General features: G+C 56.7%; 5 protein-coding genes across 6 annotated transcripts; all 5 read right to left on the bottom strand.

Annotated features, from left to right (window-relative positions):
- Positions 1-1,791: 1,791 nt before the first annotated feature.
- On the bottom strand, positions 1,792-4,078 carry ABB37_07357 (putative protein associated with differentiation 4; the record flags this gene model as incomplete). Its single annotated transcript, XM_015805963.1, has 1 exon — positions 1,792-4,078. Exon 1 carries the CDS (start codon positions 3,760-3,762, stop codon positions 1,792-1,794), a length of 1,971 nt encoding a protein of 656 aa, XP_015655440.1. The 5' UTR covers positions 3,763-4,078.
- Positions 4,079-7,399: 3,321 nt separating this feature from the next.
- Positions 7,400-10,404, bottom strand: ABB37_07356 (putative protein associated with differentiation 4; the record flags this gene model as incomplete). Of its 2 annotated transcripts, none has more annotated exons than XM_015805961.1 (1): positions 7,400-10,404. In XM_015805961.1, exon 1 carries the CDS (start codon positions 9,368-9,370, stop codon positions 7,400-7,402), a length of 1,971 nt encoding a protein of 656 aa, XP_015655438.1. In that variant the 5' UTR covers positions 9,371-10,404. The 2 variants fall into 2 exon arrangements, with proteins under 2 accessions (XP_015655438.1, XP_015655439.1); XM_015805962.1 differs by having other exon boundaries at positions 7,400-9,686.
- Positions 10,405-11,560: 1,156 nt separating this feature from the next.
- ABB37_07355 (hypothetical protein) lies at positions 11,561-13,685 on the bottom strand (the record flags this gene model as incomplete). The annotated part of the gene is made up of 1 exon (XM_015805960.1): positions 11,561-13,685. The coding sequence occupies exon 1, from the start codon at positions 13,541-13,543 to the stop codon at positions 11,561-11,563; it is 1,983 nt and encodes a 660-aa protein (XP_015655437.1). The 5' UTR covers positions 13,544-13,685.
- A 2,040-nt stretch (positions 13,686-15,725) lies between these two features.
- Positions 15,726-18,296, bottom strand: ABB37_07354 (putative protein associated with differentiation 4; the record flags this gene model as incomplete). Its single annotated transcript, XM_015805959.1, has 1 exon — positions 15,726-18,296. Exon 1 carries the CDS (start codon positions 17,733-17,735, stop codon positions 15,726-15,728), a length of 2,010 nt encoding a protein of 669 aa, XP_015655436.1. The 5' UTR covers positions 17,736-18,296.
- Positions 18,297-18,836: 540 nt separating this feature from the next.
- Positions 18,837-25,542, bottom strand: ABB37_07353 (hypothetical protein; the record flags this gene model as incomplete). Its single annotated transcript, XM_015805958.1, has 1 exon — positions 18,837-25,542. The coding sequence occupies exon 1, from the start codon at positions 24,219-24,221 to the stop codon at positions 18,837-18,839; it is 5,385 nt and encodes a 1,794-aa protein (XP_015655435.1). The 5' UTR covers positions 24,222-25,542.
- Between the last annotated feature and the right edge of the window lie 482 nt (positions 25,543-26,024).

The raw sequence follows: 26,024 nt of genomic DNA, 5'->3' as shown, positions 1-26,024 counted from the left end.
ACGGTGCATAACTCGGCAGGGCGACGTGGGTAAAGTTGCCGCGCCGCGCCACACGCATCCGCGACCAGAGAAGATACGAGACTGCATGCACGACACCACCAGTGGCAAAGAAACAAAACACCTACACAGAGCACACCTTTACTTCCCTCCTCCCGTTTTCCGTGTGCATGCGCCATGCAGCCTCGACTTGCGCCTCCCACAGCGAAACACGGCAAAAGACACACGCAATAACACAACGGCCCTTTCCCCACTTCTACAGGAAGGAACAGGGCACCAATACTCGATGGGGAACGGCCGCACGCCGATCGGCAACGACAGGAGGCCGGCTACCAGCCAGCCACTTTGTTTGCTCGTTTCGCTGCAGCTCTCACGCACGTAAAGAGTCCACCAAACAACACCAACACGGACGCGCTCTCGTTTCCCCCTGCATCCGCGGATGTCCCGGTGAGTCGACACCACGCAGAGAGCCGAGAGCCGAAAATGATGTAAATAAACATAAACGCATTGAAACACACAACATCGGAAACGATGAGTACAAGTCGGATACCATACGGCGTTTGATATCACTATACTCATGAACCGGACAAGTTAAAACAAAAAGGGAGGCTTCTCTTCCATCCTTCACGTGCCCTTAACGCTCCTTTTGGCAAATCTACATCAGGAAAAAATAGAGAAGCTTTCGCTTGGGCCGTCTTGGGTTCCGCGATCCATCACAGCAGTGCTTGATTCTGTTTCATAGCACGCACAATAGGTGTTGGCTAATGGAACCGCAGGAGTACGGCAGGCACAGCAGCAGGTGCCAGAGAGAAAAGAAGCACGTCTGCTGGTCCACCAGTACAGCCGCTCCGGAAAGAAGAAGAAAGTTCGTCAGAGAAGATGTATATATATAGGAGCGTAAAAGAGAAGTTACAGTAGGTAGAACTAAAAAGAAAATATATATATTGCCGTGTGTGTGACCCGTAACAGCAGCGGTAGAAGTAGAGCTCTCGCATGTCATACACGCACGCCGAATTGCTCTCGTCGCTCATCCTTCGCTGTGCGCTTCGCCGCTGCGCAGGTGGGAGCTTTTTGGCGTGCCTGCGCGAATCGATTCCACGTGTTTGTGTGTCGTGCTGCAGCTGCGCCGTCGTACATCTTGACGGCCAGGTGGCCTCTCGAGTCCACGCAGCTAGAAAGCGCCGATCCTGCTTGCGTCCGCGGTAAACAGACCACACAACACACACACAGGCAATCAAACAAACACGCTCATGTCTACTTACGCGGACAGAATAAGAAGATGAGGTCATCACCCACACCCGAATCGAGACAGTCTGAAATCACTGAAGAAATGCAGGCAAACAAGAGAATGAGGGTAAAACAGAAAAAGAAAAGGCATCCACGTTTAGAAAAACGTGTACAACAGCTCATCATCATCGTGGGCCTACAAAAGCATCGTTTTATAGAAACAAAGGTAAATGAAGTTACAGAGAAAGAGAAGGGAAGCTATTTATACTTTTAACGGAAAAAAGAACACGGGAGGTAGAAAGCATATATATCAGAGCCTGGAGACTCGAACAAAGCGAGGGGGGAAGAAACCGTGACTGCTTTTCTGTTTCCGAGGGGAGCCGTTGTCATCCGCATTTAACTGCCGTGAGTGCTGGCATCTCCTTCGGCGCAGCTCTTCAACCATTCGTAGCCGTTTGCGGCTGCTGCTGCGGATGCCGTTCGCGGTCCGTGGCGCTGTTCAGAAGACAAAGTAATCGATTCACCCACGAAGAGCAGCATAGGGGGCACACCACTGACACCTGTCTATCAGGGACGTGAATTCGACTGCACCGCCTCGCCGCGTGGCTCCCCGTCAGCGTCTGCAGGCGTGGTGTCCGAATGAAGGCTGTTGATCGCCTCGTTCATTTCGTGGTTGTGATGGGCGAGCTCGTGCAGACGGGCACGCTCGGCCAGAGTGCGCTGGCAGAAGGAACGGTACCGCAGGTGCAGCACCGCGTCCGTCGCAAAAGCAGTGCAGGCCAGTGCCATCAGTACGACCAGCGGCATCAGCACGCAGTGCTTGCCGTAGCAGCGATGATTCGCGTGGTTCTGCTTCTCCGCCTGCACCGTGTACCACTCACCGTAGAGGAAACGATTGAACACAAGCGAGGCGAGCATGGTGGCGGTGAAGCAGAAGTTGTAGTGCTTCGCAGGGTCCTTCGCGAAGATGGTGCGTGACACCAGGAGGGTCACACCGGCCAGGAAGCCGTTGCCGAGGGCAGCGACAACGTACGGCAGCGGCAGCGCAGCAGCCGGCAGCACAAGAAATAAGATGAGGGAAATGATGATCGAACCCGTCGGCAGGAACAGGGAAATCGTGATGGGGATGCGGTCCTCCGCCTTGCGCTTCTGCGTGTGAACCTCAAAGTACGACATCAGCAGACGACCCACCGCACTGCCCACACCGTTCAGCACCGTCAGCAGCGTGCTGAGCGAAGAGGAAGGGTCCTCGCCCTGCAGCGCCGCCAGAATGTTGGTGGCGTTGTAGATGATCACGAACTCGGACCCCACGACGGTGAACATGGTCCACCACAGCGCCCACAGCTCCAGGGTGCGAAGGTTGTGGATGAAGCTGCCCGGATAGGCAGGAGCGATGTAGTCGATCTCCAGCTCCCCCTCCTTCAAATCGTCCTCCTCCAGCATCGCTTCCGCCGTAACCGTGCTGTTGCCTTTGTGGATGTTGTCGTCGTTGCCCGCCGGCTCGCTCCTCTCGCAGTGCGGCTCATTCGTGTCGTGCTGCTTCCGCGCGTTGTTGCCCGAGTCGATCTTCAGCGCGAGGCTGATGTTCGCGTCCGCATCCAGGTCCTCCGAGTCCTCCTCCGGGTCCTCCAGCTTGGGGTCCCAGAAAGGCACCGGAGCCGCAACGACGAGGTACAGGAGCGTCAGAATCGTCGTCACAATGGCAAACGCCCTCTTCGCGGAGGAGTCGAGGTGGCGGTAGCTGGCCAGCGCACTCTGCGTGGGAAGGAATACGATCAGGACGATCAGAATCACAAAGCCGTAGACAAAGCGCCAGATCGGAGGCTTCTGGCGTAGGTACTGCGCCTTGGTGTTCTCGCGGCGCTGCCGCTCCTCGATGGGGAGGTGCGACAGCTGGTACTGCGTCAGGTGGTACTCCGGCAGCCGCAGAAAGACCATGCAGAGAACGCCAACCACGAGAGCCAGCGCGAAGAGGAAGAAGAAGTGCTTCTCCGGATCGGAGTGGAAGTAACCGGCGTACAGGCAGGCCACAAGCGCAGAGCCGAGTCCGGTGAAGGTCTTCAGCAGCGCCGTCACCGGGCCACGGTTGGTGGGGAAGTAGGACAGCACCGTTACACAGCACCCGAGATCGAAGAGCGAGCACCCGCACGACATCAATGCGTTGAAGACGCTCAACGTGGCGACGCTGCCGTTGATCTTGCCCATAAAGCACAGCGCAAGCAGCAGCGTGCCGAGCGGGAAGTAGATGGTGGCCAGAATAACAATGGGCAGAGGACCGAGATAATCGAAGAGAAAGGCGTAGGGTAGCACGCAGTACTGCACCACCAGGCCCACCGTCACGATGGTGCTCATATCACGCTGAGTGAAGTGGTAGCGCTCTTGCATATCCGCCGACACCAAGTTCCACGCATAGCTGAAGGAGCACACAATGCAGCCGAACGATCCGAGAACGAGGATGGCGAAACGCTTGTACTCGCTGACCGGCTTCTGCGGGCCGCTGGCCAGCTTCACGATCTCAACCTTCTCGTGCGTCTCCATCGTGGACAGAGGGAGAGGGAGGGGTGGGAAGCACGGCTCGTCTTTTGCCTCTGCCCGTAAAGCCTCGATGAGAGAGCGGCAGTAGAGGAGAGCAAGGAGGGGGACAGAGACAGCGTCACTGTGGGGTGGGCGCTGTCGATCAAGCCCGTGGCGCCGCCGAGAAAGGGGCGGGAGCGAGAAGACGAAAATGAGAGGCAGAGGCACCTGCAGCGAAAGTCGGTGCGCCGACCGGGAGAGGTAATGGCGAAACAAGAAACAAGAATGGTGTAAAGGGATGCGTGGAAAATGCAAAAGCGGTTACTTCTTAGCTTGTTCTGCGTGAGGTGTGCGTCGCAGGGAAGTTTGCGGCGGCGTTTGTCGGGTGTCACGGCGCGTGTCAGTGAGACAACGCAGATGGAAAAGAGAATGAAAAGGCAGGAAGAGGAGCACGTCCAATGGATGGTGAGCTACGACGGATCGGCATTCTGCGTTCTGCTTCGCCACGGCCCATCGCCCCTACACAACACATGGCAGCGCATCGCAGGCAGGTGGGCAGGCACGCGCAGCCGCCTCCACACGCCGCGCATTCCCCCATTCCTTGTGTCATCGTCGCGCGTGTGTGTTTCACAGACACCTGACGCTGCGCAGCAAGCGAACGGCAGCGAACGGCAGCGAAAGCACCGTCGAAAGAGCGTTGCACGACATGAATTCTTCTACGCACACGCTGGGCACGGCTGGTTAGCTGCGCCAGGTTACAGATGAGGCGCGGGTGTTTCCCCTTCCGATCGTTGTATTGTCCTCCTTTGGCTACGTCGTCTCCCATCGACGCCGAACACACGCGGCACGATGAAGGAAAGACCGGGCGAAAAGTCACGTGCGATTCTTACACTCTCGCCCAACAACAACAAGAGGGATTGCTTTAGGTCCCGCGTGAAGCTGAGAACGGAGATCGGAGGTGCGCAGCCCGGGAAAAAGAAATAAGGAAGTTGGCGCACCTCCTTGTGGACGCATCCGTCTCGATCACGGTGACACCGAATTGAAGACACTTTTAAAGAGAAATGAGCGCGTAAAAACAATTAAAAGACTGAAGCCAGCCGACGGCAGTGGAGAGAAGAGGCGGTGAGGGCGAGCTCCACGCCGGCAACGACGTACAGCAATTCGCGTATAAAGAAACAAGTGCTGAGGGGCGGGTACCGGGAGAGGACAATCACGCAGCCGCACGCACACACGAGCATGCAGCACAGCACGCGACAGCTGGGGAACAGGATGCACAAGAAGCGAACTGGCCGGAAGACGTTGCACGCTCCCACAATTGGTCCGGCGTGTGTCGGTTTGTGAGGGATCTACGGAATACAACCATTTCCTCCCACACCACCACAACCAGCCCGCCTCTCCTCCACACAACGTCCGAGCGCTTCTTGGGCTCAAAAGTAGTCCACCTTATTGGGATTAGAACACAAAGTTTAACAGAAAAGGGAAAAAACAAAGGTGTTGTCTTTCCTGTTCTGACGGCGATCAGCGCATTTCGAATGGGGCACTGCTCTCTCTCTTCTTCCGCTGTTACTGTTTTCGTACTGTAGGTGGATCGGCGCGTGTACGTGAGGCAGACTTACACCCACACAAACGCACGCACGCGCATGCTCGCTTACACGCACCCGAAGAGCGCGAGAAACAACTCAACTGCGCGGAAAAGGTTAAGCTGCGCTGCCTCCTATGCAAACACGCACACACATTCACACCCATACATATGCACGACTAGTGGCAACGTCAATGTGGCGGAGAGCGGAGAAATAGGAAGAAAAAACGAAAGTGGTCCTCCGCCACGCACCGTGCAGAGCAGCAGGGGGCCAAACGAGAACAGCCGTTGACGGTGCATAACTCGGCAGGGCGACGTGGGTAAAGTTGCCGCGCCGCGCCACACGCATCCGCGACCAGAGAAGATACGAGACTGCATGCACGACACCACCAGTGGCAAAGAAACAAAACACCTACACAGAGCACACCTTTACTTCCCTCCTCCCGTTTTCCGTGTGCATGCGCCATGCAGCCTCGACTTGCGCCTCCCACAGCGAAACACGGCAAAAGACACACGCAATAACACAACGGCCCTTTCCCCACTTCTACAGGAAGGAACAGGGCACCAATACTCGATGGGGAACGGCCGCACGCCGATCGGCAACGACAGGAGGCCGGCTACCAGCCAGCCACTTTGTTTGCTCGTTTCGCTGCAGCTCTCACGCACGTAAAGAGTCCACCAAACAACACCAACACGGACGCGCTCTCGTTTCCCCCTGCATCCGCGGATGTCCCGGTGAGTCGACACCACGCAGAGAGCCGAGAGCCGAAAATGATGTAAATAAACATAAACGCATTGAAACACACAACATCGGAAACGATGAGTACAAGTCGGATACCATACGGCGTTTGATATCACTATACTCATGAACCGGACAAGTTAAAACAAAAAGGGAGGCTTCTCTTCCATCCTTCACGTGCCCTTAACGCTCCTTTTGGCAAATCTACATCAGGAAAAAATAGAGAAGCTTTCGCTTGGGCCGTCTTGGGTTCCGCGATCCATCACAGCAGTGCTTGATTCTGTTTCATAGCACGCACAATAGGTGTTGGCTAATGGAACCGCAGGAGTACGGCAGGCACAGCAGCAGGTGCCAGAGAGAAAAGAAGCACGTCTGCTGGTCCACCAGTACAGCCGCTCCGGAAAGAAGAAGAAAGTTCGTCAGAGAAGATGTATATATATAGGAGCGTAAAAGAGAAGTTACAGTAGGTAGAACTAAAAAGAAAATATATATATTGCCGTGTGTGTGACCCGTAACAGCAGCGGTAGAAGTAGAGCTCTCGCATGTCATACACGCACGCCGAATTGCTCTCGTCGCTCATCCTTCGCTGTGCGCTTCGCCGCTGCGCAGGTGGGAGCTTTTTGGCGTGCCTGCGCGAATCGATTCCACGTGTTTGTGTGTCGTGCTGCAGCTGCGCCGTCGTACATCTTGACGGCCAGGTGGCCTCTCGAGTCCACGCAGCTAGAAAGCGCCGATCCTGCTTGCGTCCGCGGTAAACAGACCACACAACACACACACAGGCAATCAAACAAACACGCTCATGTCTACTTACGCGGACAGAATAAGAAGATGAGGTCATCACCCACACCCGAATCGAGACAGTCTGAAATCACTGAAGAAATGCAGGCAAACAAGAGAATGAGGGTAAAACAGAAAAAGAAAAGGCATCCACGTTTAGAAAAACGTGTACAACAGCTCATCATCATCGTGGGCCTACAAAAGCATCGTTTTATAGAAACAAAGGTAAATGAAGTTACAGAGAAAGAGAAGGGAAGCTATTTATACTTTTAACGGAAAAAAGAACACGGGAGGTAGAAAGCATATATATCAGAGCCTGGAGACTCGAACAAAGCGAGGGGGGAAGAAACCGTGACTGCTTTTCTGTTTCCGAGGGGAGCCGTTGTCATCCGCATTTAACTGCCGTGAGTGCTGGCATCTCCTTCGGCGCAGCTCTTCAACCATTCGTAGCCGTTTGCGGCTGCTGCTGCGGATGCCGTTCGCGGTCCGTGGCGCTGTTCAGAAGACAAAGTAATCGATTCACCCACGAAGAGCAGCATAGGGGGCACACCACTGACACCTGTCTATCAGGGACGTGAATTCGACTGCACCGCCTCGCCGCGTGGCTCCCCGTCAGCGTCTGCAGGCGTGGTGTCCGAATGAAGGCTGTTGATCGCCTCGTTCATTTCGTGGTTGTGATGGGCGAGCTCGTGCAGACGGGCACGCTCGGCCAGAGTGCGCTGGCAGAAGGAACGGTACCGCAGGTGCAGCACCGCGTCCGTCGCAAAAGCAGTGCAGGCCAGTGCCATCAGTACGACCAGCGGCATCAGCACGCAGTGCTTGCCGTAGCAGCGATGATTCGCGTGGTTCTGCTTCTCCGCCTGCACCGTGTACCACTCACCGTAGAGGAAACGATTGAACACAAGCGAGGCGAGCATGGTGGCGGTGAAGCAGAAGTTGTAGTGCTTCGCAGGGTCCTTCGCGAAGATGGTGCGTGACACCAGGAGGGTCACACCGGCCAGGAAGCCGTTGCCGAGGGCAGCGACAACGTACGGCAGCGGCAGCGCAGCAGCCGGCAGCACAAGAAATAAGATGAGGGAAATGATGATCGAACCCGTCGGCAGGAACAGGGAAATCGTGATGGGGATGCGGTCCTCCGCCTTGCGCTTCTGCGTGTGAACCTCAAAGTACGACATCAGCAGACGACCCACCGCACTGCCCACACCGTTCAGCACCGTCAGCAGCGTGCTGAGCGAAGAGGAAGGGTCCTCGCCCTGCAGCGCCGCCAGAATGTTGGTGGCGTTGTAGATGATCACGAACTCGGACCCCACGACGGTGAACATGGTCCACCACAGCGCCCACAGCTCCAGGGTGCGAAGGTTGTGGATGAAGCTGCCCGGATAGGCAGGAGCGATGTAGTCGATCTCCAGCTCCCCCTCCTTCAAATCGTCCTCCTCCAGCATCGCTTCCGCCGTAACCGTGCTGTTGCCTTTGTGGATGTTGTCGTCGTTGCCCGCCGGCTCGCTCCTCTCGCAGTGCGGCTCATTCGTGTCGTGCTGCTTCCGCGCGTTGTTGCCCGAGTCGATCTTCAGCGCGAGGCTGATGTTCGCGTCCGCATCCAGGTCCTCCGAGTCCTCCTCCGGGTCCTCCAGCTTGGGGTCCCAGAAAGGCACCGGAGCCGCAACGACGAGGTACAGGAGCGTCAGAATCGTCGTCACAATGGCAAACGCCCTCTTCGCGGAGGAGTCGAGGTGGCGGTAGCTGGCCAGCGCACTCTGCGTGGGAAGGAATACGATCAGGACGATCAGAATCACAAAGCCGTAGACAAAGCGCCAGATCGGAGGCTTCTGGCGTAGGTACTGCGCCTTGGTGTTCTCGCGGCGCTGCCGCTCCTCGATGGGGAGGTGCGACAGCTGGTACTGCGTCAGGTGGTACTCCGGCAGCCGCAGAAAGACCATGCAGAGAACGCCAACCACGAGAGCCAGCGCGAAGAGGAAGAAGAAGTGCTTCTCCGGATCGGAGTGGAAGTAACCGGCGTACAGGCAGGCCACAAGCGCAGAGCCGAGTCCGGTGAAGGTCTTCAGCAGCGCCGTCACCGGGCCACGGTTGGTGGGGAAGTAGGACAGCACCGTTACACAGCACCCGAGATCGAAGAGCGAGCACCCGCACGACATCAATGCGTTGAAGACGCTCAACGTGGCGACGCTGCCGTTGATCTTGCCCATAAAGCACAGCGCAAGCAGCAGCGTGCCGAGCGGGAAGTAGATGGTGGCCAGAATAACAATGGGCAGAGGACCGAGATAATCGAAGAGAAAGGCGTAGGGTAGCACGCAGTACTGCACCACCAGGCCCACCGTCACGATGGTGCTCATATCACGCTGAGTGAAGTGGTAGCGCTCTTGCATATCCGCCGACACCAAGTTCCACGCATAGCTGAAGGAGCACACAATGCAGCCGAACGATCCGAGAACGAGGATGGCGAAACGCTTGTACTCGCTGACCGGCTTCTGCGGGCCGCTGGCCAGCTTCACGATCTCAACCTTCTCGTGCGTCTCCATCGTGGACAGAGGGAGAGGGAGGGGTGGGAAGCACGGCTCGTCTTTTGCCTCTGCCCGTAAAGCCTCGATGAGAGAGCGGCAGTAGAGGAGAGCAAGGAGGGGGACAGAGACAGCGTCACTGTGGGGTGGGCGCTGTCGATCAAGCCCGTGGCGCCGCCGAGAAAGGGGCGGGAGCGAGAAGACGAAAATGAGAGGCAGAGGCACCTGCAGCGAAAGTCGGTGCGCCGACCGGGAGAGGTAATGGCGAAACAAGAAACAAGAATGGTGTAAAGGGATGCGTGGAAAATGCAAAAGCGGTTACTTCTTAGCTTGTTCTGCGTGAGGTGTGCGTCGCAGGGAAGTTTGCGGCGGCGTTTGTCGGGTGTCACGGCGCGTGTCAGTGAGACAACGCAGATGGAAAAGAGAATGAAAAGGCAGGAAGAGGAGCACGTCCAATGGATGGTGAGCTACGACGGATCGGCATTCTGCGTTCTGCTTCGCCACGGCCCATCGCCCCTACACAACACATGGCAGCGCATCGCAGGCAGGTGGGCAGGCACGCGCAGCCGCCTCCACACGCCGCGCATTCCCCCATTCCTTGTGTCATCGTCGCGCGTGTGTGTTTCACAGACACCTGACGCTGCGCAGCAAGCGAACGGCAGCGAACGGCAGCGAAAGCACCGTCGAAAGAGCGTTGCACGACATGAATTCTTCTACGCACACGCTGGGCACGGCTGGTTAGCTGCGCCAGGTTACAGATGAGGCGCGGGTGTTTCCCCTTCCGATCGTTGTATTGTCCTCCTTTGGCTACGTCGTCTCCCATCGACGCCGAACACACGCGGCACGATGAAGGAAAGACCGGGCGAAAAGTCACGTGCGATTCTTACACTCTCGCCCAACAACAACAAGATAAAGATAATCAACAGTGGTATGAGTAAAGCAAAGAGAGGTGTATACAACAAGAGAAAGACGCAGACAACTCAACAGTTGTACACGTAAGAGTAAATAAAGAAAAACAAAGCAGCTCAGTTCCACTTCTCCTGTCTCTCTTTTCTGAGAGATCAATGTTAAGTGAGAGGTGAGACGCGAGGATGGGAGAAAGACGCGGCCATATTTATGTTGTTGGAAGGAAAAAGAAACAGAGTTATTACTCTATTGACATGTACAACATCTCAGAACACATGAGAAGGCACCTGTGTGACGCGGTTGGAGTGTTCACACGGCTTCACCGGTTCTACTTCTCTCTCCGCGGCCATTTACCCTTCCAATAGGAGGGGGCCGTTCACTGCGAGAGAAGGTGACAAGAAAAGATTGCAACTATCCCGGCTGTCGACTGCAGATGGCACACACTGACGCACACACAACAGTATTTGCTCCACGGTTGAGATGACGAGAAACCCCAGGTGTTCATAAAGTTTTGCTAAGCAGGACGACTGTGTTTCCAGCCGTTTCCTTTCTTCTTCTCTTTCCGGTCTCTCTCTCTCTGTCTCTTTCTGATAGTAGTGACTTCGATGCTGTGCGTGCACGTGTGTGTCATGTGTGCGTTTTACGCACCTTTGACGTTGCGATCACAGAATACTTAGCGCCAGCGGCTACAAAAAGAAAAGAGAGACATTACTCCGGCGCTCGGTAGAAAGAAGGATACGCAATATTCTTACTTTATATATATATATAACATCAACTGTGAAATTCCTTGAGAAGAGAAGCTTTTGTTTTAAAGGGAAAGGGAAAAGGCATGCATATGAAGGAGTCTCGAGTATCACAGAGACAACAAAAAAGAAAGGGGGTAAGGGGGTGGGAGGGGGGGGAGAGGAGAGAGGCGGCTTCATCGAACTGCCCTCACGTCATCCCAATATATTGCTGTGCTGTTTACGGAAAAGAAAGACGAAACTGTGGCAACGACAGTTTTAAAAAAAAAAAAAGAGGAAAAAGATGCCGAAAATTGTTTTGCAAGAAGGGTGGGGAATGAAGCGCTTGTTGTGTGCTTCGTCGGTAAGCGTAGTGGGGACGCACGTGGGGAGGTCGAACCACGTAGTGGAGGAGGTGCACAATAGGTCTTCTTAGTTTTCCCTCCATAGCTTCCTCCTCCCCACCACTATCACCACCACCGCCGCCGCTGCTCATTTTCATCTCCGCTCATTGAACCACCACAGATCAATTGCATCGATTGCACAGGTGCTGTCTGCGGCGGTTGATCTTCTTCCCTCCGGTTTAGACCTTGTGGGGCGCCTGCTGCGTGCCCGCCTCCGCCGCGGCGCCGAGGCCGTCGTCCAGCTCGCCCAGCTCGGCTTCGGTTTCCTTCGCGGTGGTCACCGCCTTGCCGCGCAGACGCGCCCGCTCGGCCAGCACCTTCACGCTGTACGCCCGGTAGCGCAGGTGCAGGAACACATCCGTGATGAACGCACTGCAGGACAGTCCAAGCAACACGCACAGCGGCATCAGCACACAAACCTTACCGAAGCACAGGTTGTTGCCGTGGTTCTGCTTCTCGGCCTGCACAGTGTACCACTCGCCGTAGAGGAAGCGGTTCAGCACGATGGTGGCCACCATCGTCGAGGTGAAGCAGAAGTTGTAGTGCTTCGCAGGGTCCTTCGCGAAGATGGTGCGTGTGACGAGGATCTGCGACGCAGCGCAGAAGCCGTTGCCGAAGGCGGCGACAACGTACGGCAGCGGCAGCGCAGCAGCCGGCAAGGCGAGAAACAAGATCAGCGCGACAATGATGGTTGTCGTGGGGAAGAACAAGGCGATGGTGATGGGGATGCGGTCCTCGGCCTTGCGCTTCTGCGACCACACCTCGAAAGCGGACATCACCAGCCGACCCGCGGCGCTGCCCACGCCGTTCAGCACCGTCAGCAGCGCGGTTAAGGAGGTGGAAGGCTTACTGCCCTGCAGCGCGCCCAGGATGAAGGTGGCGTTGTAGATGATGACGAACTCGGCGCCGATGACACAGAACAGCGTCCACCACAGCGTCCACAACTCTGGCGTGCGCAGATTCTGCAGGAAGTCGCCCTGGTACTGCGGAGCGAGGTAGTCCACATCCGTCTCTACCACACGGTGAGGGCTACGCCTCGCGTGTTCATCGCTGCTGACCTCCAGCACGCCATTCCCCGCCTGCAGCGCGCGCTTCTCCGGCTGGCAGGGCTCGTTCTCGGAGGCAGAGGAGCGCGGGTGGCCGCGGCGGCCGTCTTCAATGGTCAGCAGATCGTCCGCGAAGGCCGCAGCGACTTCTTCCTCCGCCTCTTCGCTGTCACTCTCATTCTCACGCCTGCACCACGAAATGTGTCGCGTCACCGCCGCCGGCAATGGGATCGCGATGACCACAAACAGACTCGTCAGCACCGCTGTCACGATGCCGAAGGCGAGCTTCACCCGCCGGCCCAGCGAATGGTAGGCGATCAGCGCAGAGGTGGTCGGCAGGTATATGATGAGGACGACGAGTACCACGAAGCCAAAGATGAAGCGCCACATAACGGGCCTCTGCTTGAGGTACTGCGCCTTGCGAGCCACACGACGCTCTTTCTCCTCGGCACTCAGATGCGACTCCTCGTAGCCGGTCAGCTGATAGGACGGGAACCGCATCGTCCGCGCGCTGATCAGATTTACCGTGAAGGACAGCCCAGCGAGGAAATACAGGTAGTTCGTGAGGGCGCCGCCGAAAAAGCCGGTGTACAACGAACCGACAATGGCGGAGCCCAATCCAATGCACGTCTTCAGCAGCGCAATCACGGGGCCCCGGTTCGCCGGGAAGTGTGCGAGCACCGTCATGCAGCAGACAAGATCCGAGAAAGAGAGACCAATGCTCTGCATCGCGTTAAACACGCAGAGACGCACCACAGTGCCCTTGATCACGTTCTGATAGCTCAGCGCCGTCAGTATGCAGCCGAGCGGGTACGTGAACACGGAGAGCACCGCAACCGGCAAAGGACCGAAGTAGTCGAAGAGGAAAGCAAAGGGGAGCATGCAATAGCCAAAGACGAGGCCAACGCACGTAATGGAAGCCGTCTCGCGCTGCGTGAAATTGTACTTCGTCTGGATGCTGGGAATGACGAGACTGAAGGCGTAGCCGAATGAAGAGCAGATCATGCCGATGGAACCGATCATGAGCAAGGTGAAGCGCCGCACCTCGTTCACGCGCCGCTGCGGTCCACTGGCCAACACGTTCAGGTGCAGCTCAGAGGATTGCGAGTCTGCCATTGTCGCCACACGTGCGTGTGTGCGTGTGTGTGGGTGGGTACCGTCGATTCCGCTAATGATCGTAGACGTTAAAAAAAAAAAGAAAACGGAAAACGCAAGAGACTGGAAGTTTTGCCTCTTTATATATATACACCTCGTGTCTAGCAGCGTGGAGATGGGCAGGAGAGCACAAAGGAAGCGGCAGAGAAGGTAGAGAGAGAGAGAAACATACAGTAGTACTGCTGCTGCTGCTGGCGTGCGTCGTGCATCGTGGACCGTTCGCAAGGGGTTAAGTACATCCACACCGGCAAGCCACTTTAAAACATCAATACGACATCAGCGTCCCACGACACCACCCACTCAGAGAGGGAGAGAGAGGGAGAGGGTGCAGTACTCCACGAAGCGCAGAAGCGCATTCTTCAAAACCTACAACATCATAATAGAATAAGCGTGTATCAGCAGTACAGATGGAGAAAGTCTCCTTCATTGTGCCATGCTTCGTGTGTGCCCATAAGCACGTTATTGCGCCCCTCTACATGATTCATCACGCTGGTTTTAGATATATATATAACATAGTCATTTTTTTCCGATGGAAACAGTTGCCGTCACAGAAGAAAAATATATATAATAATTATTGAAGGAAACAACTTTAAAGAGAAGAAAGTAAAAAGAGGTAGGTAAACGGACAGAAAAACAAAAGAAAGAGAAAACCCTGACGCCGCACGTGTGCTGCACTAAGCGTGAGGAGGGGGGGGAGGAGAGGAGGAGGCAAACGGTAAACGCCCTGTCTGACGCCGGATTTATTTATTTATTTGTCTTCTTACATCAAGGCTGCTAAGGACAACGAGGTGTACAGTGTACTCGCACAATCATAATATTTTTTCTTAATTTGAATAAACGTGCGTACAGCTGTTTTGTACTCGATATTCGAAACGCGCCTTCTTTTGGGTGGGTGTGTTTTTCCCCGTTTTTTTATTTGAACTCGATTTGTTATTACTGTTGTGTCTGTGTATGCTCCCTTGTAACTCGCTGATTTCTTCACTGTCCGTATACATCACAGGCACCGTGGACCTTGACTTCGGCAGACAGGTGTTGTAGCAAGTTCCTCCTTCCTTCACGGAGCGAAAAACCAAAGGCTAATAACACTAGTAACAACAACAACGCACAACACTGTGGGCATTTAACATGCGAACGGTAGAGAGAAATAAAAGAAAAAAGGAATCACTGACGTTAAGGTCTATCGTTTCAAAACTGGAAATGACAAGGCTTCACAACCACACAGCGAGAGCAACCAAGGGTGTTTGGCGTACGTTGGTGCCAAGCTGATGACAAGGAAATAAATCGAAAGAAAGCAACAATACTTGAAGTGGAAAGCTTTGCTGGCCTGCTCTTCGCCAAAGAAGGGAAGACTGTTTTATATACAAACAGAAAAAAAGAAAGAGACGGAGAGCCGACAGGGCCGCGTGTACAACAATTTCTCGTTCCTCATCACAAAAAAGGTGCTTTTCAAAAATGAAAAACAGAAAGTCAACATGCTTAAATCTTTTTATGTATCCTGAAGAAACAGGAGGAAAACAAAGAAAAAGAAAGAGAAGCGGGAGGGTAGCCGCTTTAAAAAGACATATATATATATATATGTATGAATAAATCAAAAGTGAAACGCATTATTCCGTTGACAACAAAATAAACAAATAAAAGAGTAAAAGCCAAAAAAAAAAAAAGAGAAACAGAGATGTTCATGCGCATACATACACATTCGTACTTCACCTCGTGCTGAGAAGGGGAATCGCTTTTCATGCCGCGCCGTGTTTCGTTGCCTCCTCCTCTGCACTTCCCCCTTCGCGTCATCTTTGAACTGCCAGGAGACGGTGAAGAATGGCAAAAGGAGGGAGAAAGAAAAAGAAAAGAAAAACGCAAGAAAAGTTTGGTAGGGAGCTAAAAAGGAAGAAAGGAGCTTCTCAAGAAGTAAAACGAAAAGGGAGATAAAACGGTGATACACGTGCGCCGCTTGGTTACGCTGCGATGTATAAAAGTGCACGGATTTGGTAAGGACAAAGGCGCCATCACGACTGCCTCCTTTTATTTCTTTTTTTTTTTGCATTTTTTTCCGTTGAAGATACGTGAGCCTGGGGAAGGGGGAGGGGGAGGGGCGTTGTAGGTAGGTGCGTGTTTAATCCATCGCTACGTCTGCGTTGTGTTTCATTTAGCCATGCGGTTCGATCGGCAGCTGCGACTGTTCAAACGCATCCTGTTCCAAGTCCTCGAGCACCACCCTCGAGCCCGCCGCCTGAGCCCGCATCGCCGCCCGCTCCGCCAGCACACGCCTGCAGAACATGCTGTAGCGCAGGTGCAAAAATGCGGCGGTGAGGAAGCCCGTGCAGGCGAGCGCCAGCATCACCAGCATGCTACCCAGCACACAGTGCTTGCCGTAGCACAAGTGATTCGCGTGGTTCTGCTTCTCCGCCAGCACGGCGTACCACTCACCGAAGACGAAGCGGTTGTGCACGATGGAGCCCATCATGGTGGCGGTGAAGCAGAAGTTGTAGTGCTTCGCAGGGTCCTTCGCGAAGATGGTGCGCGAGACCAGCACAATCGTCGCTGCCAGGAAGCCGTTGCCGAGGGCAGCGACAACGTACGGCAGCGGCAACGCAGCAGCCGGCAGCACAAGAAATAAGATGAGGGAAATGATGATCGAACCCGTCGGGAAAAACAGGGAAATCGTGATGGGGATGCGGTCCTCCGCCTTGCGCTTCTGCGACCACACCTCAAAGCACGACATCAGCAGACGACCCACCGCACTGCCCACACCGTTCAGCACCGTCAGCAGCGTATTCAGGGAGTCGGACGGGTCCTTGCCTTGCAGCGCGCCGAGGATGTTGCGGGCGTTGTAGATTATCACGAACTCGGCGCCGATAACACAGAAGATACTCCACCAGAGCGCCCACAAGTTCAGCGAAAGCAAGTTCTTCAGGAAGGTGCCTTGATACTGCGGTGCGATGTAGTCGACTTCCGTCTCGACACTGTGCGTGCTCTTGTCGGCGTGATGATGGGGGCTGTGACTCGGGGTGGAGGTGACGGGCAGCGCAACGTCCGGCTCCCCCATCACGCCCGCCGGCTTCGACGCCGTCCCTGCGCTGTTGTCCGGCTCTACCGGCTCCAAGAGGAGCGAGCTCTCCTCCAGTGCCTCCGACGTCGACGACGCCGGCTCTGCCGCTCCGGCCGAGATGTGCGCTGCGTCCCCCTTCCCATCTGTCGTCGATTTCTTTCCGACGATGGAGGAGAGAGGCAGGCTGCTGTGGTTCAGCACATCGAACGGGGCGACCATCCCCACCAGCGCCACCGTCAGTACGATCGTCACACAGGCAAATGCGAGCTCGTACTTGTGACTGAGATGCGCGTAGGAGACGACGGCGCTCTCCGTCGGCAGGTAGATGATCAGCAGCACCAGTACCACAAAGGCGTAGGCGAAGCGGCGGGTCGGTGGCTTCTGCCTCAGGTACTGCGTCTTGGTGGCCATTCGTTCGTCCTGCTCCGCGATGCTGAGGTGCGACAGCTCGTACCCGGTCAGGTGATACGCCGGAAGGCGCATGAAAGCGATCAGCAACACGCCCATGAAGGTAGAGAAGCCCAACAAGAAGTAGTAGTACCAATCCACATGGGTCGTGAAGAAGCCAGACTTGAGGGAGCCGACAATTGCCGCGCCAAGCCCGGCAAACACCTTCAGCAGCGCAATCACGGCACCGCGATTCGTGGGGAAGTAGCTGATGACGGTCATGCAGGCGACCAGGTCAAAGAGCGAGACCCCGATGTTCAAGATGGCGTTGAAGATGGCCAGCTTGATGATGCTGCCCTCGATCGTGCCTTGAAAACACAAGGCAAAGCACACCGTGCCAACGGCGACGGTTACGATGGCGAGGACGGAAATGGGAATCGGGCCGGCGTAGTCGAAGAGAAAGCCGTAGGGCAGCAAGAAGAACCCAAAGACGTGGCCGCAGGTGGTGATGGTGGTCATCTCACGCTGGTTGAAGCTGTACCGCTTCTGCATCGAGTCGGAGATGAGATTGAAAGCGTAGCCGAAAGACGCGCAGATCATCGCGAGCGAGCCGAGGAGGAGGATGGAGAAGCGACGCAGTTCGTTGATGGGCTTCTGTGGTCCGGCGGCGAGCACCTCCAGACGGACCTGCTCGCCATCGTTGATGTGCAGGTTTACCATGGCGGTTCACTGTCCTCTTCTTCCTTCTTTTACTGCTTGTATCCGTTGGTGTGTCGAGGGTACCTTGCTGCCACGTGTAGAAGTCGGAGGAGAGAGGGAGAGAGAGAGGGAGGTGGCGCTAGAAACCGAAGCCGAATATATATGTGTGTGTGTGTCCGCTTGCAGAATGGAAAAAAAAAGAGGAAGAGGAGTACGCTGGCGTGTGACACGACTGAAAAAGAAAAGAGAGAATGTTTTCGTTTGTTTAGGGGTTTTCCTCGAAGACTGATAATAGCTTCCGCAGTGCGAACTCACCAAGCGGACCGAGATAACAAACAAGACAAGAAAAAGGAAAAGAGAAGAAAAGAGGAGATCAGCAGTCCTGGTTGTGCGAGGCCACTCCAGAAAGGGAAAGAACGAACAGCAAGTCTGGGATTGTTGCTGTTGATCAAGACGAAACCAAAAGGAAAAAGAGAGGGAAACCGGAAAATAAATTGAATAAAACACACAGTGGAGTGTTCGGCGATTATTAGAGCAATAGCGCGTTCTTTTCAGTGAGTGTTCTTCGTTTTGTTTTGTTCTTCCGAATGCGGAAGGAGCAGCGGGAAACCAAGGAGAGGAGATGCGCAGGGATGACGGGTGTAAGATACCAGGATCAGAGAACGCACAGATTTCATATGTACCTTAACGTAGATTTCCTTGTAGATCAGACAAACTAAAGTTGCTGCACTGGGGAGGCTGCCCGCGTGAAACGTTAGTCAGCGCTTTCGTCGCAAACGCCTCAACACATGTCTCTTTAGGTACCTCTTTTTTCTTTTTAATGGTCAGTCGCATTTTCCTTGCGCCCTTCTCCTTCGCCTTCGGGCCTTCACTCACCTCCTCCTCCTCCTCCTCCTCCTCCCTCGTGGCCTTCGCGTTTATGAAGCCTCTTCACAGAGTGAAGGAGGAAAACGTGGCGCCGCTCTCATCCATCCCCACAGCAAAAAAAAACGGCTGAGCGCACGTTAACGCGCCATCGAAATCCGACGCAGACAAAGACGCTGCAGAAGAGCAGAAAAAGGCGAAAAAAAAACCTCTGGACCTATCGGCGCCGCTCTCTGCAGGCGTCCCTACACCTCTCGATCACTCTCGCGCTTTCGTCTTCCCTCGCAACGGGGGTGCACGTCCCGGCAGTGCCACACCAGCTTGCTGCAGCGACGCGCACACGCGCACCCACGCGGTCCGCACCTCCCGTTGGGTATTCGCCACGTCCGCGCGAGAGCTTGGCCGGTTCAACGGTGCACCATCCAACTCGTCATCGTCCTTGACGTCATCCTCTGCCGCTGGCGGCGCAAGAGCCGCGTCGAAGGCGCAAATCAATGAAGGAAAGAGACGGTGCGCGAAGGGCTTGTACAGCAGCCAGGCGGCCGTAGTGACACGTGGCTGCCGAGGGCCGGTGCTAGTGCACGACACGCCCGCATCCCCACTCTCTGCGTCTGCGTCTCCGTCGTCGTCATGCTGCGACGGCGACACGGGCTCGTCGATGTACACCGTGCAGATGCGATTCAGCGGCTGCAGGATTTCGTCGTGCAGCGTTTGCAGTTGCGCCGCCAACCACGTCCACCGGTCAACAACGCTGGTGGTGGTGGTGTCATTCGAAGAAGAGCGCGCCGTGGAAGACGCAGCAATACGCGGACCGATCGCATCTGTTGGCGTTGTCCGTGGGCATCGAGAGGGGGCCACCGAAGCGGCAGCAGCGTCACCGCTGCCTTCACACTGATCCTTTGTGGCCGACGTCCATAGCTCCCACGTGCGATGCAGCAATGCGTAGACGGCGTAGCCAAGTGAGACGCACAGCACTCCGCGCAGCGACGCAGCGAGGGAAGCGTAGTGGCGCACATCGGCGTGCGACGGCGCTGTCAAGCCCAGCTTTGCCGCTCTCACTGCGTTCTTCGTGGGGTCAGAAGGAGAGACCACCGAAGCGGCAGATAAAGAGGAAGAAGGAGAACACGAGGATTTCCTGCGGTGTTGCGGCTGAACCCTATCCGACTGCAAAGCAGAAGGCGACGCAACCGGCGCAAGTGGCAGTACGACATCCAGTGCAGGTCCTTCTCTGAGTCGAACACCATGCGAAAGGCGTAGATGGTCAGCGATGACAGCAGATGCGCGCGTGTCTGACGTCCCACGTTCAATTAGGAAAGACAAAGGTCGCAACGCTTGCCAGACTCGCTGCAGCTCCGCGTAGGCCGGGGAAAGCCGCAGCATTAACGTGCGTCGCGGTGGACGCACGAACGCAGGAGCTGAAGTCCCGCCCCTCGCGTCTTTCACGTCAACACCTCCCTTCGACAAGACCAAGTGCGTGACACTTCCTGTTGCAGTTACGGCGGCGGCGGCAGTAGAGGGCAACGGCTTCCCCGGTGTCCACTCCTTCGCTTCATACGTCCCCATGTGTTGCAGCGTACCCCAGAGGACATCGGACACCAGCGTTATCAGCGACATCGCCGGTAGAGAAGGGGAAGAAGAAGACGCAGAAAAAGACGCAGCGGCGGCAGAAGCAGTATTGGCAGTGCTGCCTGTCGGGAGTACCCAGCGTACCTGTAGATCGGCCAGCCCATCCAACGGTGGCAACGCGGTAACAGCAGCATCAGCAGCAGGGGTAGGAGGGTGGACATCGGCATCGTTGCTGTGTGGGTTGGCCACATCTTTCATCCGGGTCCGCTTTCCATGATCTTTCCTCGCAGATGCACGACTACGTTCGCTTTCACGAACGGCGGGGCAAGGGCTGCGCTCACATTTCGGCGAAGGCGCGGTGTCAACGCCCGCGGTGACCGAATCGGACGAAGTGCGTGAGACAGGAGACGCGACGGATAGCAGCCGCAGATGCAGTCGGGGGCGTGAGGCCGGCGGCGGCGGCGTGGCAGTGGCAACGGTGGAAGTTGTGTGGTCCTGTGTAGGGGGTGAGAGAGAAGTGTCGCCGTGTGCTTTCATTGTGACTTCCGTGGAAGTAGCAACAGCAGCGGTAGCGGCGGGAGACTTCGCTGCTGCGGTTATCGCGCCAGCGGCGCGTGTCAGCAGAGACGTGCGCTGCGCCTGCGTCTCCCGTTCTTTCTCCGGCAAAGACGTCTCCCCCGCTGTGGGTGCCATCGCGACTGTTCGCGCCTTGCGCGCCGCCCAGCGCTGCGGCTCGGCAGGCACGAGCGACGTCGCCAGCGGTGCCGGCAGCCCAGCGCACGAGGCCAGCTGAACGCACTCCACAAAGCTGCTGACGCGAGACGCGAACTCGCCACGCCACACGTGTTGATCGTTATCGTTGCAATCATTTTGGCTGTCGTCAGCATCATCACCATCAGCAGCAGCAGCACTGGTCCTTCCCTGCGATATTGCTTTCCCCTCTCTCGCCGTGGGCGACGCCAAACTTGCACAGCTGAGGCGCCAGAGCAGGTGTGTTTGACGAAGCAGAAGGCGTGGGTGACGCAGGGCAATCGCCGCGACAGCTGCGACGGAGCTCTCAAGCATCGCCGCCTTATTTGCATCGACTCGCTCCTGCTGCCTCTTTAACTCTTCCGGGTAGCAGCCCAGCGGCAGGCACAGAGGTGGGGCCGGGCGTGCGCGCAGCGCCGCCTCCTCCTTGTACAGGTCCTCCAGGGTACTGCGAAAGAGCGTAGGCATGGTAAAGGGTGCCAGCGAGGCAGCGGAAGGTCGAACAGAGCCAACAGCGCTAGCAGCATCCGCAGCAACAGCAGTTGTTATCGCCAACGCTTCTACAGACAGCTGTGGAGACGATGGCAGGCACGTGGGTGGCAGGAGCACGCTGCGGAGGTGCTGCGCAACGCCGCTCTCACCTGCGCTCAACACGGCGACAACGCCTAGCCACAAATTCGCTGCGTAGGCAGCACTCGGTGTCTGCACATCCGGAGCAGTAGCAGCAGCAACAGCAGCGCTGCTGCGGTCCATGGAGGTGGTGTCCACATTTGCTCCTGTTGCTGCACCGCTGCCGCTGCTGCTGCTCGAATGCCCAGGCGCCGACTGAGGTTTGTCCGTCGGCCACGCCGCACCGCACGGGCACGAGTGGGAGGGCGGCGCCTTCGGTACGGATACGGAAGGCGCGCACAAGCCACACATGTTCTGGTGGGCGTAGCAGCAAAGGGAGGCGTCGTCTTCGATCTCGTCTTCCAGCACGAGCTGCATCGCCTGTTCAGGAGAAATAGTTGATGCCGTCGTGTACGCCCGAAGGGGGGGTACTGTTGCTGCTGCTGGTGCCGCTGTGCTGACTGCGGTGGCGCGAATTTCCAGTGGCAGTTCGCTGTGATCCCTCGACCTCTGCTTCCCTTCTTCATTTGCGAAGGCTTCCACGGCGGATGCTGTGGATGGATATGACGACTGCGCTACTCCTGCTGTCTTTCGATCTCGATTATTGATATTTGCCACGCTACGTAGTTCTTCTGCACCGTCGGCATCGGTGCGCACGGTGGCATCCACCTTCACGCCGCGTGTGCGTTCATCCACGGCGAGCACACACGCACGACGCAGCTCCGTGAAAACCAGAGCCGCCGCCACATCCATGACGGCGGAGTACATCGGTGAGATTCGCGCAGCGTAGCCCGCCGCCACCGTCGCAGCAGCAGAGAACGTAAGAAGAGGCGGCTTTGCAAAAGCAGGTGCAGGAGCGGTGCGTTGGCGGGGACGTTTGACGGGTTCGTCCAATGGACTGATCTCGGCACCATGACTCAGCGCTTGCCGCGTTCCACCCTCCACGTCTTTCGTCGTGGCTGATGTGCCCACACGTGCGGGGGTGCCGCGGCGACGACGGGCTGGAACGCCGTAGCGAAAGTCCAGGTACGCCTGCCAGTCCTGCACCGTCAACAACGGAGGTCGAGAAACGTCTTCTCCGACTTCCCGATCGGGAGGCGCCGTCGCAGGCTCCGCGAGGTGCGCTGCCGTCACACCTGCCAGCGGGTAGCACAAATAGGCGTGCAGGTTGCGCTCAAACGCCGCAGGGAGGCGAAAGCAGTGGGGAGCGGCTTTGGGGGCGCCGTCTGTGTTGCTGCGGGCACGAGTCGTCACGGAAAGCGGGACACACAGGAGGTCCGCCAAGGCGGCAGAGACACGGCCGTCGGCGAAGGCGACACACGGGAAGGGCGAGGGCGCCGTCGATGGCGTCGTGCACGCACCCGCGATGTGGGACACCCACACCGTGCGCAGCGCCGCCTCACGCACCCATGCGTACGCCGCGACGAGTGGTGGCAGCCGTCCGAGAGGGCACCGCGGGGGGATTACTTTTCTTCCTTCTGTGGAAGAGGAAGGCGAGCCTGTACGAGGTCCTTCCGCTCCTCCAACAGCGTACGCCGGTGTACGCCGTGAAGGCACTAGTGGAGAATACGAGGTGGATGCAGAGGTGGCATCGACCGCGTCCTTGTCGTGAGTTCTCGGCGAGGAGGGGGACGTACCCTCTGTGAAGCCCAGCGCCGTCAACACCGTTCGCACGCTGCCCTCCGTCGAACTGCCACGAGGGGCGTAGAAGACGAAGGGCGCTATTCTGCGCCAACGTGCCTGCCGTACCCGCCCTTCCATCTCTGCGTTTGTCGCCGCCTTCTCCTCCTCTGTTGTGTATGTGTCGGGGGGTGTTGCCACCACTTGAATGGCGCACCCCTCTTTGGCTTCAGCTTCCGTCTTGGCGGCCACGACAGCGGGAGCGCCTTCTTCCCTCACCGCCCCGCACAGCTTCCCTGTCTTCCCGGTCACTTCCACCGTCTCTCCTTCATCGCCATCGGCCGCGGTCGACGTCGGCGCTGCAGTCGGACGAAGCAGCGAGATTCTCAGGTGTCGTGCATCGCCGCGGCTGCTGCTGCTGCTGCTGCGATTGTTGCGTGTTTCCATCACGACCCTACCCTTGTCGAACAGCACTGGCGTCACCGGCACCGAAGGCAGCGGCACATCAACACTGTCGTTGGCCATAGCAGGTACTGGTGCTACGATGCCAAGCCGCAGTATGCGCTGCGCGGGGACTCGCGTTTCTGGAGATGAGACGGAGAAGGATGAAGAAGAAGGTAAAGGGGCGGCTGGTGCGTCTTCGCAAGCAAACGGTTTCGTGGATGCACCCGTGATAGTGCCTGACGACACGCCGTCGTCTTCAGGGCTAACCGTGCGAGTGAACGTGCGATCTCGCTCTTCGCCGTGTCCCTGAAGGTCAGCGCTCATCACAGGATCTTCTTTGGATACCGGTGCCCGCGCTTCCGAGGTGAACAAGACCACGTTTTCATCTTCGTTCTCCTCCCCCTTCACCTCCACCTTCATTGGAGCATCCCGTGAAGGGGCGTCGCGGGACGCCGTCGACGAATGCCCTCCATGTGGCGCGAGAACCGCTTGCGCCGTGTTCAACGCGTCCGCCACAGGCATGCGCTTTCCTCGCACGTGATCCGCTGCGGATTCCGCCAGCTCCAGCGAGAGCCACTCCACCAGCAACGAGCTGCGCTCGCCCGGCAGCGCCGCCGCACGCTGCCACAGCCACCGACGCACCAGAGGGGACATCCCTGCCGGTGTTGCGGTGGAAGCGCTCGTGTCCGCGTCGTGTGTCACACGGAGGATCGCAGGCTCAGCGGTGGTGCTGATCGGCGTGTCGGCCTGCCGCTGTCGCTTCTTCATCTGACCTTTACGAAGGGCATCGAGGGCGAGAAGACGAACAACTAAGCGGCTCCGCGCGTGTGCCACGCGGAAGGCGTCGTCTATCGCACCCCTCGGAGCTGCGTCGCTGCCGTGATGGCCGTCAAGACCGACACCGGCAGCAGCAGCAGCAGCAGCATCGACGGTGTCACTGCTGCTGTCGATGGATTTACCATGCTGTGGTAAGGAGGAAGCGATACCTGAAAGATGGACGCCGTGGAGGGCGTGGGACAGGTGCGTCTCTTCGCTATCGGCTGCTCGCCCAGTCCATGACGCTGCGGCATCCGTTGTTTCGAATGGCGAGGCCCACAGCAGCTCCAGCCGGCTGCACATCCACGCCGCTGCCCCGTCACGCAGCGTAAACGAGGAGCGCGGCGTCAAGGATGACAAAAAAGGAGGAGAAGGTGAAGGAAGTTTCTGAATTCCGGTGGCTTCTGCGGCGGCAACCGACGGGGCCGGACGCGCAGTCGCGTGTGTGGGTGCGGAAGAAGCAGACACATCGGACTGCAGTGCTCCTAACGCACCGAACACCCCGGCGAGGTGGGCTCCCGTCTTGGGTGCACGCCGTCGCGCTTCACGGTGAGGCGGCGTGCACGGCTTGGGCGCCACGCCGCTCTCCGTGTCCGTCTCTGGGACTGCAGCGGGAGAAAGTAAGGAAGGCAAACATGAAGGGGAGCACGTGGAAGAGCGAGGAAGCGGGGAAGAAGGCGAGGCGGCAACGGGGGCTCCTTCTTGCATTACGTGGGAACGGTCAGTAGTATTCGTAGAGTAATAATATTTTTTTAAGAAGATAATAAACAAAGCAGCGTGTGCGGTCTTGTGTCTTGTCCTCTCTCACTGCTCGTAATCGAGCAGAAAGAAATAAGAAAAAATAAACGTGTGCGTGCGCGAGGAATGAGAATCGGAAGGCGAGTAATATAAATATATGTATTCGCGGAGACTGCTCTTTGAGTTCTCCTAAAGAGAGGACAACGTTGTGCTTTGTACTTCCTTTTTGTCCTCGTGATGTGCCGTACTGTAGAGATGGGTGCACGTACAAGTCAGAGATGAATGCGAAAAAATGTGGTGAGGGCAGCCGGGCACTTGCCGCGCCACTCACCTCACGTCCTCCCCTTTCACGCTTCCTTATTTTATCTTTCTTTCTTTGGAGGAGGGGAGGGGAGGGTACGAACGCACCTCGTGTGTTTCTACGCCGTGTTTTGTCCGTGGCATTCGAAAACAACAAGAAAAAGGTCGAGATGCAAAACGAGAAGAAGATGACGAAGGAAACGGGCTGCACTCAATACATCAAAGTCGAAGGGGGATTTCAGCGTACTTCGCATCATCGACTCTGTACGCAGGCCGTGGAGGGGGGCAGGGACTGAGAGACATGAAAAGAACGCAGGAAAGCGTCACGCTTCGAAGCGTCGTGGCCTTCGCACTCAAGGGTCGCACTGGGGACAACACGGAAGAGAGGCCCTTCGAAACATTGCAGGCCCGCGCACACATGCATATATATATATATCTACAACAATAAAGGGTTTCTTGTGAAAACAAAATTTCTGCAGCTACTACAAAGGAGCTCCACTACTAAGTGACGGGAGCTGTGAGCTTCGCAAAGAGTCCCGTTCTTTTCTTTGTTTTTCTTTTCGGTCTTACCGGTTGAACGCTGGCCTGCGGAGATCATCAATA

Source organism: Leptomonas pyrrhocoris, assembly GCF_001293395.1.
Source record: "Leptomonas pyrrhocoris isolate H10 chromosome Unknown, whole genome shotgun sequence".
Lineage (NCBI taxonomy): Eukaryota > Euglenozoa > Kinetoplastea > Trypanosomatida > Trypanosomatidae > Leptomonas > Leptomonas pyrrhocoris.
Note: the sequence above shows the minus strand (reverse complement) of the source record. Positions and strands in the feature narration are given on the sequence as shown.